The sequence below is a fragment of the Pleuronectes platessa genome, chromosome 12 (assembly GCF_947347685.1).
Source record: "Pleuronectes platessa chromosome 12, fPlePla1.1, whole genome shotgun sequence".
NCBI classification, from domain to species: domain Eukaryota; kingdom Metazoa; phylum Chordata; class Actinopteri; order Pleuronectiformes; family Pleuronectidae; genus Pleuronectes; species Pleuronectes platessa.
This window is the reverse complement of record NC_070637.1, coordinates 10,337,973-10,353,648: the sequence shown is the minus strand read 5'-3', so window position 1 is coordinate 10,353,648 and position 15,676 is coordinate 10,337,973. Positions and strand designations below refer to the sequence as shown.

General features: G+C 42.6%; 1 protein-coding gene across 2 annotated transcripts; it reads right to left on the bottom strand.

The window, feature by feature from the left end:
• Window positions 1–681: 681 nt before the first annotated feature.
• Window positions 682–15,363, bottom strand: b3galnt2 (beta-1,3-N-acetylgalactosaminyltransferase 2). Of its 2 annotated transcripts, XM_053436968.1 has the most exons (13): window positions 15,252–15,363; window positions 14,525–14,651; window positions 14,044–14,144; window positions 11,214–11,413; window positions 10,902–10,997; window positions 9,610–9,717; window positions 9,443–9,521; window positions 8,780–8,963; window positions 8,317–8,442; window positions 7,983–8,142; window positions 7,831–7,887; window positions 7,121–7,291; window positions 682–2,739 (listed from the first exon to the last, which is right to left on the bottom strand). In XM_053436968.1, the coding sequence occupies exons 1-12, from the start codon at window positions 15,358–15,360 to the stop codon at window positions 7,154–7,156; spliced, it is 1,485 nt and encodes a 494-aa protein (XP_053292943.1). In that variant the 5' UTR covers window positions 15,361–15,363; the 3' UTR covers window positions 682–2,739; window positions 7,121–7,153. The 2 variants fall into 2 exon arrangements, with proteins under 2 accessions (XP_053292943.1, XP_053292942.1); XM_053436967.1 differs by lacking the exon at window positions 682–2,739 and having other exon boundaries at window positions 5,499–7,291.
• Between the last annotated feature and the right edge of the window lie 313 nt (window positions 15,364–15,676).

Below are 15,676 nucleotides of genomic sequence, written 5' to 3'. Positions count from 1 at the left end.
CTCCTTTGAAAATCTATTCATCAAAATGTCAAACTCTTGAACATCTAAGGGACCGGCTCCTTCGCTAATTTTCCTTCATGGCACAAGCGAGGGGAAAATGTGATGCAAATGCTTCCTCTGATTTGATAAACAGCTGAGACGTATGAAGTGGCTGTTTTGCAGAGACGGCCTAAGTCCATCACAACAATCAAAGCCTCTCACGGTTCTCATTTCTCCTCTCCCGCTCTCTGGGTCGACCGGATTGATTTTCTCCACCCACAGTGTCTGAGTTCTCTTTGGGAGCAAAACAGAAAAGCTTTGTTGTGCGTGGAGCGACAAGGCTCGCTCACCGTCTCCCTCATCCTATGCAAGCTTTGGATTATTTATCACTGGGCTGCGCGTTGCTCGTTTGTGTTGCTTGGTAGCACTCCGGCGGATGTTTCATAAATATTCGTGTGGCAGCAACACAAGTTTGAAAACCTCATGGCTGAGAATGGGAAATGAGATGCTGCCGCTGTGTTTTGTCAACCTTCACTGATTTCAGTCTTTCTGGGGATTCTGCCTTGGGCGTTATTTACAGGGGGGGGGGGGGGGGGGGGGGGGGTAGGACCCCTCCGATAATCAAAACCGACCTGTACGACCCCCAATAGTCACATCATCCCACTGAAGGAAAAATATTAACTTTTATAAATAAAGCGGTTATCATAAAGTGGTGGGTTTCTCGATTCAGTTATTGCAGCACGAACAAAGAATAAATTTCACCCCAATTTTTATTATAGCTACTTTGCCTAAAAGCTACTTTTTATTATCTGGCATTTATGATGCGCAAATTATTGTTGTATTATTTCTAAGTGATTTCAAGTGTAATAAGTAATAGAGTCTTTCACCATTTGACCTCAATCCCCCGCCAGTGTTCAACCCAAAATTACAACCTTTGATTCTACTAAATTGAAGTTCGACTGCCTAGAGTTGTTTTACCTTTTACTTTTTAAATGTGCTCACTATGGTTAAGCTTTCTGCAGTTTCTTTCAGGTGCACATTGTTTGACAGATGTACAGTTTGACACATTCACACCTCAGGTCATTCGCTGCTGAGCTGCTCCACTAGAGCAACTGGCAGGACGTTTTATTCCAGCCACAGAAACTCTGAGGGGAAAACAACTCCTGAATGGTTTCAATGTGGTTTGAAGTAAATCACTTTTACCCTAAATATGTATTCAGGGAGAGAATCATTCATTCGTTCACAGCCATGTTTAGACCAGTTATTGTCAAACAATCCCGTGAAATGACCACAACCAACACTTCTTCAGGCTGCAGCTGCTCTCTGTCCAAACCCATTCATTCTTACCCGTGACATCTTTTTAAATAGGTCACAAATATATAGTTTCACTCCCAAACAAAGCTCAGTAACTTCGGAAAACAGTCGGACATTTGTTGGGGACTTTTTACCATCACTGGTTTGGTGCAAGAATCCTCTATTCTCGTTATCCGGATAAGTTCACTGTTAGCTCTTAACATTAATATCACTTGTTGCATGCTCCCATCACGTTACAATGTTCACGTTACAATGGTTATCGTCTTCATGTCAGTGTTTCCACAGCAACACGTCTTCTCATGATTTATTCGGACAGCACTCAGTTATATGTATAAACCTCGAGTCTCATTGGGCATAAGTAGAAATAAAAAAATACCCACTTATTTCTACCTCTATCAGTCGCCTACATGAAACTGTCTTTGGGTCGGCTTGTGGCTCTTTAGGGGCTTTTTTAAAGTTTAAGAAAAATAATCCTGAATGAGCTGCATCATGGGAAAAGTATGTTTTTGGAGCTTTAACCACACTGGGGACTAAAAAGTCTTGTGTTTTGCTGCATCAATTCTTTTTTAATTAATCTTGCTCCTGCAAGCCTTCCATCCTTGTCTAAGTGCAGCACATAATTGCTGGAGTAACTCGTGAAAGCTGAACCGAGGGCAGCTGCACTCACTTTGCTGACATCTCAGCATTTTCTCCATATACGGCGCTGCATCACTTTCCAAGAATCTCTCCATCAGGCCAATGAGCTAATTCATGATCCTCTTAGGGCAGAATAATCATCAGTAATGGTTCGGTAATGACTGAGATGAGTGTCCTGCGCCAAAACAGTGTCATGGTAAATCTGCCATGTAGCTGCAGCAGGGGTCAAGTGTTCTCATGATTCACTCACTCTTTGCATCACTTTGTCAAATACGCACAATGAGAACGTGTAATTGTGTGTTGTGTCTAACAGCCAGCCCTCCACCGAATGTGTCATCCAACGGCGGCTCTATGTCACACGAGCTAGGTCCTGCTAATGTTTGCAGAAAGTGACAGCCATCGCCTCAGCAGCCGGAGACAGTGTCGCTCCATGGAAATGAGAGGGAGCGAGCTGTGGGTGCAATTTCAAGTTTGGGAATGGAAATGTTGCCCCATTAGGGCATAGTTGTGCGTCTAATAATATCCCGTCACTGCCGTGAATCAGACTCAGACAAATACTGATTTTTGATGCCGGGCGTCATGAATAAATGATTTCCTCCTCGTTTTAGTGCACCCAGGGGAGGGGGGAGGTGGCGCTGATGGAGACGAGGGGGCTGATTGACAGCGATGTGTAACACTCTGCAAGGAGGCTCCTCTCTCTCTCTCCGTCTGAGATCTGGGACAGCTGTGCCTGATCTGATTCACGGCCTCTTCACTCCGACACCACAGGTACGTTTTAATTTCATCAGGGATGTGCTGTGGTCGCTCAGTCTGCTGAAACAAGACACACTGGTATTACACATGCCCCTCGCTGGTGGCATATAATCTCATTATAAAGTATAAAGTCTCACGCTAGTAAATCAGATTGTTTCATTCAGAACAGTTTAAGAACAGTTCCCGAAAGAGCAGCTTCTACATATAGAGTCTATTACAAAATCAACAGTCACATAAGAGAACTAATGGATGTGATGCTGCTTCTGAGTTTATTTACAATACACAGCTGCATGTCCTGTCAAGTGTTGTCACCCTGTGTGGGAGTGCTGACTGATTAATAAGCATCTAAAGAAGTACAAGAAGTAGCTAAAGGTAATGGATAAGTAACTGGAATATTTAAATGTGATAATTAGATAAAAGTTAAAAGTACAATAGTTAAAATTGTTAAAAGTATAGTATGGAAAGTTAATCAGTGATTAAAGTGTTAAACTTCTTAAAAAATAAAAGTGATGAATAGCTGGAATACTAAATATTAAATAGTTAAAATAGTCAACAATACAAATAGCTGGAATAGATATCAGTAATGATCAAATAATTAAAGTTATTAACGTATGAATAGCTGAAAACTTAAAAGTAATGATTAAAAAGTTAAAATGTTCTCAAGTAATAGAATAAATGCTGCAAAAGTTAAAAGCCACTAATCTATTTAATCAATGAAGCTAATAATGATTAAAGTGATGGATAAACAGCCGAAATAAAAGTAAATAGTAGCTAAATTACAGGTAATCACTCAAGATTGTTAATGCTGAAACAGTGAAAAAAGTTAACATAGGATTAACAGTTGAAATAGTTAAATTATTAAGAAATAAGAGTGAAGGAAGCAGGTGAAGCAGTTTATTAAAAGTAATGAAATATTGTTATTTGCTGCAAGAAACAGATGAATGGTTGATGTGTTAGTTTCGACAACTCGTGGTAGAAGTACAAACGCAAACCTGAACAATGAAACCTTAACAATGAAAATTCAACTGTAGAAAAATACTGTGTAAATATGGTATAATTGGTTTACATGTTGTGTAGCTAATAATCAGCTCATATTTGGAGCTCATTGAGTTAAACACTTACACGGATCTGACTCGTCTGTGAGGAGGCATGAGACAACATTTAAAAAAGACATCAAACTCCAGTTAAATGAAATGTCTGGCAGAACCAGACATCAAGAAAATGGGACGGAAATTTGTAAAGTCAACACAGTCTCGTATTCAATCTGCAGCGCGAGGAGAAGATGAGTTTGGGGAAGAGGTGAGACTCGAGATGAAAAGGGTTTTATAAATACAATTAACTTCCCTCTTATTTTCTCCGAGCAGCGCTTGTCACGGGCTAAACGGATGATTGCACATTGATGGAAAAATATTAATAGAGTGAAAATAAATCAGTGGTTCGGGGAATTGTACACTTGTCGTCGCTTAGAAAAGATTACACACGCGCTTAAGGGCAGAGACGATTCAAGACGTGTGGGGTCTATTTATATCAGTCGTGTGGATGAATCAGATATTCGGGCTTTGCGGGATGAGCTTTTTTTCCCATTATGCTCGGTTTTGTGGTCAATATTATTCCCGTTCTGTTTCTTTAGTCTCTAAGCACGGAGCTTTGGTAGTGCCTTCATGTTCACAAATATTGATCTGTCGGAGAACAAAAGGAATTCTTAGAGCAGAGTTCCCCCTCGACACAAGATTAACTCTCACTTATTCCAACAAATCCTCTCAATATAAAGCAGTTCTCTTTACATTAATTAACAATTTGAATTCTATATTTAAGTGTATAATGGCAGGAGATAAAAATGGAAGTACAAATGTTTCTCACATCAGAGGTCAGAGGTAGATGAGGTTGATTTGATGGTCTTGTTGGATGAGCACGTGAGAGAGAACAGGGCAGATATGGAAAATGCTTATAATTCAAACACTTCAGATCAAGGACTGACAACATCCCCACAACATTAATCAAACTTAAGAGAAATCCATCATTCATCTCCTAAAGAAGCCACTAGCGCGTGTTATTTCCAAGCTCCTCCCGGCTCACAATGAAGGGCTTGGAGCCAGATCGGTGAGAAAAGGCTGATGGGGGTGAAATCGTCGTCCTTATCTATGTGCGAGAGAGGACCAGTTGTGGATGTGATGTTGTTATCGTGCCGCTCGCTGAGAGAGAGCAGGCCCACGAATGAGATGGGGAGGAAGAGGAAGGTAGGCTTCGATGTCGGGTTAATTGCAGAGATAGATTTCATGGCAGGTAGGGCGAGCCTCAGTAGAATAAACAGCTGCTCGTATCCTCCGTTAGTTAAATATTCAGCATCATCTTTCGTTATTTACTCAAATACGCTGCAAGGTGATCTGACTCCAGTGACTCTGCATCAATCACATGATTATACTTCAACACACAAAATGCTCAGAGGGAAAACTCACCACATTTACTTCTTGTCAACATTTTCAAAGTGTCTGCTGACTGCACGTGTTTGGTCCTATTGATTCATTTGAAGCTACTGATCAATTTGGGGCTAAGGCGCTCCACGGGTTTTCCTCTTCATCATTCAAGTAGTGGGCGGCGACTCGCTGAAAGCACTCACTGATGGAGAGGAGAGTGATTTAAATTTCCTTTTTAAGAAAAGAAGAAACGTACGTCTTCTTTTTAACAGCTGAGCAAAGTCTGTCTGCTGACTGTGCGTTGACTGCGCAGGGCTGACGGCTAACACAGAGCTTCAGAGCCAACATGGAGCCCAATCAGCAGCAGTCCCCAAAATAAACAAGAAAAGCAGACAATCAATCTCTCATGAGAGTTTTTTTATTACCTGTGAGGAAGGATTTATAGAACCAGGGTGAAACTAGCGAGTCTCTTTGTCAAGTTTCAGAAAATTTGTGTTGCAAATGTATGATGCCTAACAAACACAGTAAGGCCACATCACGATTTGCACAATGACAGTTACAGTACAAACTGTGGGGTTGTGAGAAAGCTCATCATAAATCTAGAAATAGTGAAGGGGATGAAAAGCCTAAGACAATAGTTTACAAAATACAGCAATGTAAAGAAGTCGTCTTTAAAATACCATCAAATATGCCTTTTTAGACCCAGAGGTTTGAGTCCGTCAAATATTAGAGCACCAGTAATAATGATACTACAAAGTACTCAGGTCTCACAGCAGTGATTCTGTATAGGATGACCTGGTATTGCACATGGTCCCTGTCACATAACACATGACTTAAACATCTTCACACCATCACAGTCTTTTGTCTGTTCCACTGAAGACATTTTTAAATGAATGATTGATTTCATGATACAAATACTGGCAGTATGCTACAGCTTAATGTGTTTTAATGCATTCTGAAGCTGCCAATGGTTTGTGATGTTGGTATGTTGTTAATATTAAAAAGGTGTTTTTTTCAACCTGGGCCCTATGTTATTAAATATGGGTGTGTGAATGAATGGTACAGTGGTGCTGTTTAAATAATTTGGTGATAAGGATCAAGTAATCAAGTTACAGTTTTGATCTGCTCTGTCAGTGATTAACTGCTCCTCTCTGTTTCTTTCATTTGTGCTTTGCAACGCCAACTAAATCGGGACAAACTTGATCACTATGAGCTGTTTCCATTGTACTTACAGAAACGTTAGGAGATGGTCTAGTGGACTGCCTACGCCAGCAGCCAAGACATGAAGACAGTGGCTACAATGTAATCTTATTGGGCTACTCCAGCAATCCATGAAATGTACACTTAAAATTCTAAAGTTGTTATTCTAGGTCTTTGCTAAAAGTCTGGCAACATTACAAACGTCTAGCTCGACGAGAAGTCTAACTCTAAAGACTTGTGAGACTTGGCTTGTTGCAGGAAGATAAAAGCAGAAACTTGAGTTGGAGAGAGGAGTTGGGTTTTACTGAGAGAAACTATAATGGCTGATTCTTTTTCTGCTTTTACTGAAGCATTTGACTCTGATGGTTGTCTTTATTTGTTTGAGCCAAAGTATACAAACAAATACCTCCCACAAATTGAAGGTCGAACGAGAAGAGACAGCAGAAACAAGCAGAGGAGGGACAACAAACTGCTGCAGTGAGACTTTCTAGTTGAGCAAAAGTGGGCAATTGTTGCCCTATAAGATTCAATTGTGGCCACTGCCGCCGTGATCCACCGGACTGATTCCAAAGTACCATTCATTTACACAACCACATATAGAAACATGGGGCCCAGGCTGAAAAATACCAGATTTCCCCTCTAAGAACCTGCAATGGAACATTTTTTAGATATTTTTCCAACAGAAAATCACATATTTGAAAAAATATATACATCTAATTTCAATCATGTGACACTATTGATAAAACTCTGAAACGTTTCAGTCGGGTTTGAAGGAAACCATAGAAAATGAAACGACAACCAGTGTTGAGTGCATTTTTACCCACAGTGCCACATGGTGCGTGTGGTGTAAGCCAGATTTAGTGGCCCCAGGGACAACCGCAGGGGTCTCCGCAGGCCCTCTTCCTGTCCCAGAGGATGTGCAGCTCCTCAGCTGTGTGTTGGGGGGACGACAGCATGTCCAGGTAGCACTCCTTCTCACACAGCCAGCTGGGGTCCTGAGTTGAGAAAGGGTGATTGTGTTAACATGGACGCACTGATCTGGTTATTAGTCATACGTTTGTTCAGGTCTTACTTAAATTGAGAGCATGCACCTTCGATTCACTCTCGCTGAAGTCATCCAAACAACACATTATCAGCAGGTCCCTTGTATTCATACAAATGAAACTAGCACAGCCTCTTACTAACAGCGAGTTAAATTTCAAACTAAATACACAATGAAGTTTATGTAGGCATTCTTTGCTAAAGGCTACAATTAAAATGACTGGAAAAACGAAGCCTGCAACCCTTATTTATCATTTCACATTTTTGATGCGTATTATTCCATTACTGAATTTGATCTAGTGAAGAACACATGACTAAATCGTAGCAAATTAAGTGAGTAAAACTATGGTTTCTAATGTCTTATTGATCTGGACCTTACTGTAGATCTCTGACAAACTTATCTCAAAGTTATCTTTTGTAAACAAGGTTGTCAATAAACCAACTCGTGATGCTTCATCGGAGCAGACAGATCTGGATATCGTTCCTCTATCACCTGATATTTCTGTGGTCCAACGGCTGCCATCCATATCCCCATGCTCACGTCTTCTCCCTGTGACGAGACATCCAGGACACATTCCTTACACTATATTCATCACTGCCGGCCCATTATTTCCCCACAGTCGTGCTTGGTGCTTGCTACTCCACCTGGTAGGCCTTGAGCTTCTCTGCGTTACTGGCGAGCCACTGGACTAGGTCATGAGAGACCACGTAGCCTGAGCCGCAGGCGAACGCCGGGTAGGCCGGACTGGCGTACTCCAGCTCCTGCCACTTCCCAATGCGATCCACTGCCCAGCTCTGCCTGAAACTAGGTCAGGATGGGAGATACATTATCATCATGTCCCGTCTCCTTTTCACCCCACGCTTCATCGTTTCGTCCATGCAAACACAGTTAAGTTGCAAACAAAAGAAGTCTTGAATCACAAGCAAAATCAAAACATCAAAACACTTTCAACAGGAAAGGACACAAAATAGTACCTACTTTCCCCACCAGAAATTGCTGCGCTTGAGACCCTTGTGGTCAATCTTCATTAACACTGAGTCGATGTCGATGTAACAATCATCATCCGTCTTCAGCAGCAGATTAAAGTCAGCGTTTCCTACAGACCTGACAGAGGAAATTTGCAACCTTAATTAAAGCTCACCTCTGATATTTTCTTTTGCAATATCCCAGAGTGGATTTATTTTCAAATACCACTGAGAGAGAAGGGCAAGAGGTCCTGCAACTAAATAAAACACTTGCCGAATCGAAGATTAAGACCGCTCTGAGTGTGTTGCTACATGATGACTCACAACTACTTTCGCCCTGACTGAGTGACTGCAATTGTGATTCTAACAACGGGATGTTTCGAGGCGACGACACACTTTCATTTCAGGTTGCTGATTTCCTCAGAGGGCAAGGGCAATTTGGAGACAGAGAATCAAGTCATTAGCACTTGGCATACCATTTATAGAACTGAAGCAGTTTGGAAGGCACGTTCCTGTAGGTGTCAACTACGTCCACGAAAACCATGTCTCCGTGCCTCAGGCTCTCCCGCTGCAAGGTGGCGTCCTCCTGCCTCAGCCTGGAGGCGTGCTGCTCGATCCTGGCTGGGCGACCCCGCAGGAGCCCCGACAGACCATCTCCATCTGACAAACAGGTGGTGGCGGGGGGTGCAGAGAGGAACATCAGGGGGGGGTAATGGCAGGCTCTTTTGAGGGATAATAAATCACTGACTGACAAAACAATGTGATAAAATTATAACATTTTACAGAACGGATCATTAGTTCTGTTTGCAGAGATATTGAACGGGGGAATTTAATCTTCTTTCACCAAAATGGCTACAAATCCATTCTCGGATAAACTCAAACGCAAACATGAGCGGGAGGTAAAATCAATAATGTAACACAACAGGGAGGAAAAACAACATGTTATTTCCTATTTGACACGTTCCTATGCAAGAGCCCTGAGGCAAAAAGGAGCTAATCTCATAACCTGCCAGAGTGAACGATGATTTGAGGAATTTTTAAAGAGCGAATCCTCTACAACTGTCGGCTCAGAGTGATTTTGATCAAACTGTTTTCATGTTTTTTCACAAGTTCATATTGAGTTCTGTTGCTGAACAAACCGTAGATGGTAAATGTGAACCCTCCCGCCAAACCAGGAAACCCAAGAGCACTTCTATGAGGCAATATGCCTTCTGCAATCTGCAATGCAGAGAAAAAAATAATTAACTTCAAAACTTGAGAAACAATATTGACTTTATGCATTTATTTTTGACACATGGACACGTACGGAGGAGATCTTGAGGACGCCTCCTCCATCATTGAGCTGCACGGAGGAGTTGACCGTTGTCAATCCAGAAGAGTCCAGACTCTCCCAAACCAACGTCCCTTCAAAACCCTGAGTGAAGAACAGTCATTTCATTAGTTGCACGTGTAGCCTGGGATTGTTTTGTCTCCAATTACAAAACTTATATTATACCCAAGTATGCATTTTTGCAAATTGCATTTTCTATTTTATTTCAGTTTCTAATAGGTACATAGGAGTACAAAAACTTTACATAGTAATATGTATAATAACTTTTCTATGGAAGGACTGCTGCTTTGAATACAACCTGCAGAAAATAAGATTTCTAACAGCTCAAGAATGTCTTCCCGTTTGAAGGTGTTGGTTAGGAAACTTCCACTCATGATCTCATTGGGCCTCATTCACCAACCGTTCTGAAGAAGAAATGTCTTCTTAAAGCCCACTTGGGCAGCTTTTAGGAAGATTCTGACATTCACCAAAGTATTCTTATCTGGTATTGGTTCTTATGCAAAACCAGAGTCTACTCACCCTGAAGTGCACTCTTACGCACACTTGACAACTTAATTATTCTTGTGTAAAATAATCAGTTATTCCACTTCCTTTTCTTTTACCTCACTCTTCTTTGTTTGAAAATATTAATTTTGACTTCAATCTGAGATCAGACGATTTTTTTTACTTCAAATATGCGACTTTCTCCCATAAAGCTTTTGATGAAAATGTAACCGTTTCCCCGGTTTCGTTTTTTGTGGTATTCTATGTCCACTGCTGAAACTATAAAATACAATGTCAGGTGGGGCACCTTCTATAGATTTACGTTCATTCATTCCTAGCAGCTCTTAAAGGATCTTTTAATTTTCTGTGATTTAGAACATAGACTGTACAGTGTGCAGACGTCACTGAAGTCCCAAGCCCTTTTATGGACATGGGGGGGTTACCTATGCTAATTAGGAAATACGGGCTCGCACATTGGACTTACAAAGACATGGCATTCATCAATATAAGAACACAGATGCACAGACTCAAACGGCATCATGGTTTTAGCCTAATGTCCACTGATATCCTCTTCCTTACTGCAACACCGTTTACCCCAAAAGGGTTTTGTTGACACTTTACCCACTTCTCCATCGTTATAGTGGTGAGTAGATAAGGAGTGAATTTTCGTTTTTGGGTGAACTATCCCATGAACTAAGAACAAATTGAAGAAAAAAATCCTAAGAGGATATTGCTGAATGAGGCCCATTGTCTCTACAGTCATGAAAAATGTATGTGAAACTGACCTTAGGCAAGATGAACTGCTCCACCGGTTTGTACCAAACTCCGTTCACCATGGTCCCTGTGCTGATGGCACTGAAGCGAGCAGTAACCACAGCCTCCTGCAGAAAGTTGTTGTACATAACAAATCACAAACACTATTTTGTTGTTTTTTCAGCCTCAGTGTAAATTTGCCTGAATACCACACCACAGAATATAATTTCATTGGCAGTAAACAGTAGCAGCAGAAGCAGATGCCCTCAGGCTGTGTATCCAACAGGCTCCACAGAAAAACAGCATAACAGATGCATTATGCTTAAAGGTCCAGGCCCTGTTACCTCCTGGTCCAGCTGGAGAAGCTTCACCGTTATGTTGCTCTGAAGCTCAGGCTCTGTCCCTCTGGGAAACAGCCCCAGCCTGGTGATCACCACCGGGTGCAGAACCTTGAAATCCAGGGCAATGGCCGACACGTCGGACAGAGCGAGCATCGAGGGGTCCGCCACGGTCACGATCTCGATCTCAGCATCCTGTCCTGTGACTGGTACGGGAGGGAGGGCAGACAGTCACTGCACAAGCACAGGTGGAATTTAATACGATCCTAACATGCTGAGCATCTCTTTTCAGTGATGAGGACCGCGGAGAGGGAGAATGTTCAGAGAAGAAGGTAAAGCAACACCATCAGCACTTTGAGGAGCTGCTTCTTGGGATGGTTGTCTTTAAAGCGAGCATCTGCTCGTGAGTGTGATTTCTTAATTACAAAAGAGCAGTTTATTACCCAGGAGATCAATGAAAAGATCAAAGCTGTAAAAGGGAACCAGGCTTTTACTTTATATATGTGACACAACTTCTGCTGCCTGCTCCAAAATAAAAGACAGTTAGAGGCAACCAATCACAGTCAAAGAAAGAGCGGCCGTTCATCAAAGAAAATGTTTCTCACACTGACGGAGTTTAATGCAGCTGCAGAATTTACCCAGTGTGTGAAGATATATTTAGTATTCCTGTGCTGACTCAATACAAATGCTTTGTTTGTGCAAACTTGCCAAGGCAAATAACAACAGTGCTTCTCCTGGCTCCCTTCAGCAGGATTATTTAAAAAGAAAATCAATAAATTATAAAAAAAATAATGCTCTTTAGTATTCTACATCATACATTTCATACTATTCCTTTATTTTGGTGGTCAATAAAATATCAGAAATACAGAAACATTTTATTGCGTAGATTCCAAGATAAAGTCTATAAATAGCTTATTTAGCAACAGTCCATTAACCACATCAATTCAGTTTATGACAAGAGGGCAATGAGATGTGGAAACAGGGAATTTCTTTTGCATTTTTGCTACAGAAATTGTTAGTACGATAGTCACAGTCAACTATATATAAAGATGGACAACACGTATCTACTTGCTCCCAATGAAATGAAGCCAGAATATCCCTATATCTATATATAATACTGTATATATATATATAGAGCCTGAGTAGCACTGTCAATCATGATGTTTCACCAGTTTTTATAACATCAAATAACTTGTAAAACGTACGACAAGTATCTTTGGCCAATCTGGGTCTCTCAATCACAACAATAACAAGAGACCTAATTTGATGACAACAAGAGGCGGTGTGCTATAATGGGAGTTGTCGTCTTCACCACCACTGCAGATGACAATCTACCTGACGGGACTCAGCCACAAATTATGTTGATTTAAGTTATATTCATGTTACACAGCAAACAGCGCTGAGTAATTTGTGAACAACACAAACAGTGGAAGGAAAAAAAACGCAGACTAACTAACAGTGTGGTTTTCAATTGTCATGCGTTGTCTGTTATAGCAGAGAAGGGCAAGAGCATGAGAAAAGCAGATATTACGATATGCAATTAAAAAGCGACCATGATGACCTTTAATAATACAGGAGATCTTTTTGGGGGGGTTTGAACATTGTTACAAAATTATTTGAAGTACACAAGTAAACAAATGCATAACAGAAGTCTAATTCCTTTTAGACATTTAACCAATACTTTTTACACATTACTTCTTTCAACCCAAACTTACAGAGAATGAGATGCATCAGCATTATAACTACCTAACATGACAGAAACCATCTTTCAGAAAATATTTATTCGGCTAGTTTGGCTCATCTCCCATCTATATACTGCACCCATACTGCAGCCAGCCACCAGGGGGAAATAGAGACTCTTTGGCTTCATTTGTGGCAAGCTGTCATGTCATCCATCTTATTTACAGTCTATGGTCATAGAGACAAACTGCTTAATAGAACAATGATCAAAAAACTAACAATTATTATAGAGTTTGACTCTTTCACTTATGTTGGGAGCAGATCACTATAACTAAGTCTGAGATGCTAATTAGCATTCACCTTATTGTAAACCCAGATCCCCCAAAAGAGATTCCGAGGCAGTGGAAAGAAAGATATTGCAGCAACCATCATATGTCTGCTCAGGCGCGTGCGTCAGGTAACCAACTGTGCTCAAAAGCAGCCACTGTCTCTTCCTCTTCCAATCACAGCGAGCATCTCGCACCAAAGCTCCCGCCCCTCCGCCTCCCATTCTCAAGCAAATCACGTCAACACTTAAAACCATTTACACGCCAGAGAGCAGAAAAGGGGGCTGGAAAAAATAAAACATCACCATGACCCTAAAGGCCGCTGCCTATTCTGAAGAGCAGAAATTTTGTTATTTTATACGTGAAAGCAGTAGACAGTGGAAGACTGCTCAGGGAAAAGATTAGTGAAATATCTGAATTGGACCAGCTCTGTGAAGGTGAGAGACACTGACAATTCACTGCAGACATTCAATCTGACAGTGAGTCTGTTCAATTATTATATATACTGTCTGTAAGCGCTTGATACAGCCTCACTCTCCGAGCGTTAGTTTGCTGTTCAAGTCAGTTGCGTCGACTGTCAGACATTTCTGCTGTGGCCTTGGGTGAGGAAAGGAAAAGAAGGGTGTCCTTGAGCTCTGGGGGAACGTGAACAAAGGTGTTTTACTTCTTTTCTAAAGAAGCATTCTTTTAATTCTTTCAGCTCATCTCCAAGGCTTCTCGGCCTCAGCTCAACAATTGCAGATGGAAGCAACAGATTGCACATAGAATTTCTCTCTGTATTTTACCTGCTGATCTCCACCAATTAAGGTATGTGTTTTTTTTAGGGGTACCTGGCTCGGTGAAGTTCAGGATGGAGCAGGAGTACGGATCCTCTCTGTCCTCCTCCGGAATGGGACACCCATGTTTGCCCACGATAAATTTCACCCCCACTCTGGAAAACAAAGCACAAACCCACCACGTTGTTGCAGTCATCTGTTTGTTGTGCGGACGATATTAGGCAACAAGATATCAAAAGCTTGTCCATCTATCCACCCTCCGTTGCCATGGTTACAGGGGGGGGTTGCTTAAAGGCCATCGCACCTTATCTGTGCCTAGATCACTGAATGAAAAGGAAATGGACCAAAAGGGAAGAATGACAGAGGGGACGGTGTTGGGCACTAGTCAGGTGAGGCAACAAAGGATTGATGGGGCAGATGCTTATTCGTTGGCGGCTGCAGGGTCTAATTCCCCCTGTGTGAATCTGACCTGGCAGAAGGAAAGACAGAAAGAGAAAGGGAAACAGAGGTGAAGTTGGAGATCCAGCCTACAGACCTGTGCTGGAAGTGGGGGTGATGCCGGATGTAGCCCAGCCACGTCTCCCTTATCGCTCGTCGCAGTTCATAGTGGTGTCTCGCTGACAGCACCCCCACCAGAACTTCATAGTAAGGTAAGGCTTCATCTGTGAAGAAGGAAAAATACATCCTGAAATTTTCATGTGCTCTGAGAGAAAAACTTCCCACAAACCCCAGGAAGCAGCCAACAGTGATGCTGGGGTGAAATGTGACCACCAGCCTACAGTAGGGGACAATGATGAGGCATCAACCAGAGATCATTAATAAAATAAAAATCTTGACTGATGTGCCCGAGCCCAGATTCTGACAGCACTCTCCTCTCAGATTTGCTTTGCACCGACTGTGATGCATCTCATAATTCACACCACGGAAATAAATGTCCCCATGCGGAGGATCAAATGGTTGATCCTCCGGAGATGCTCAGCTCGCTTCAGCCTGTTTCCAGACATTAGACTGTCCCAGCAACGCCCAACGTTTCTGAACTCTTATAATCACACCTTAACACACATGCAACTGTAAACGAACACACACGCGCGCGCGCGCACACACACACACACACGCACACACGCCTCAACTACCTGTTCCTGCACAAACTAACACGCACGGCGGACACAGCGGGGCGGTGAAAGCAAAGTTAGCCGCCCGGCTGTGGAAAAGTTTCGCGGCTTCGCGGAGGGTGAACACCGGCGGTGGAAGAAACAAAGTACCCGAGAGTGTGTTGTTGTCCAGCGGAGCGGAAGAGGGTCGCTGTGCCAACCACAAGTGCACCAGGACGGCGACGGCACAGGGCAGCAGAAAGAGCGCGAGCCTCCGCATGGACGGAGCCCTTCATTCAGCCGGAGCAGCCTCTCAGCGGTGGCGGCGCGGAGCCTCTTCGGAGCCGCACGGAGCTGCGGTGTGAGCCGCTCTGAGAGTGCGCCTCATCTCAGCTGCTGCTCCTCCTCCGCCGACATCTCACCGCCGCCTCATGTGTGCCTCCGCCGCTCCGACAGCCCTGCCAATGGGAGGCGAGGAGCCCTGTCGCGGTGCACACTGGGAGATGGCGTTTATCACCACCTCTCGAGCCAATCAACCACAGCATGAGCCAGAGGTATACGTCAGGGTAGGTATTTCAAATTAAACAATAGTTTAT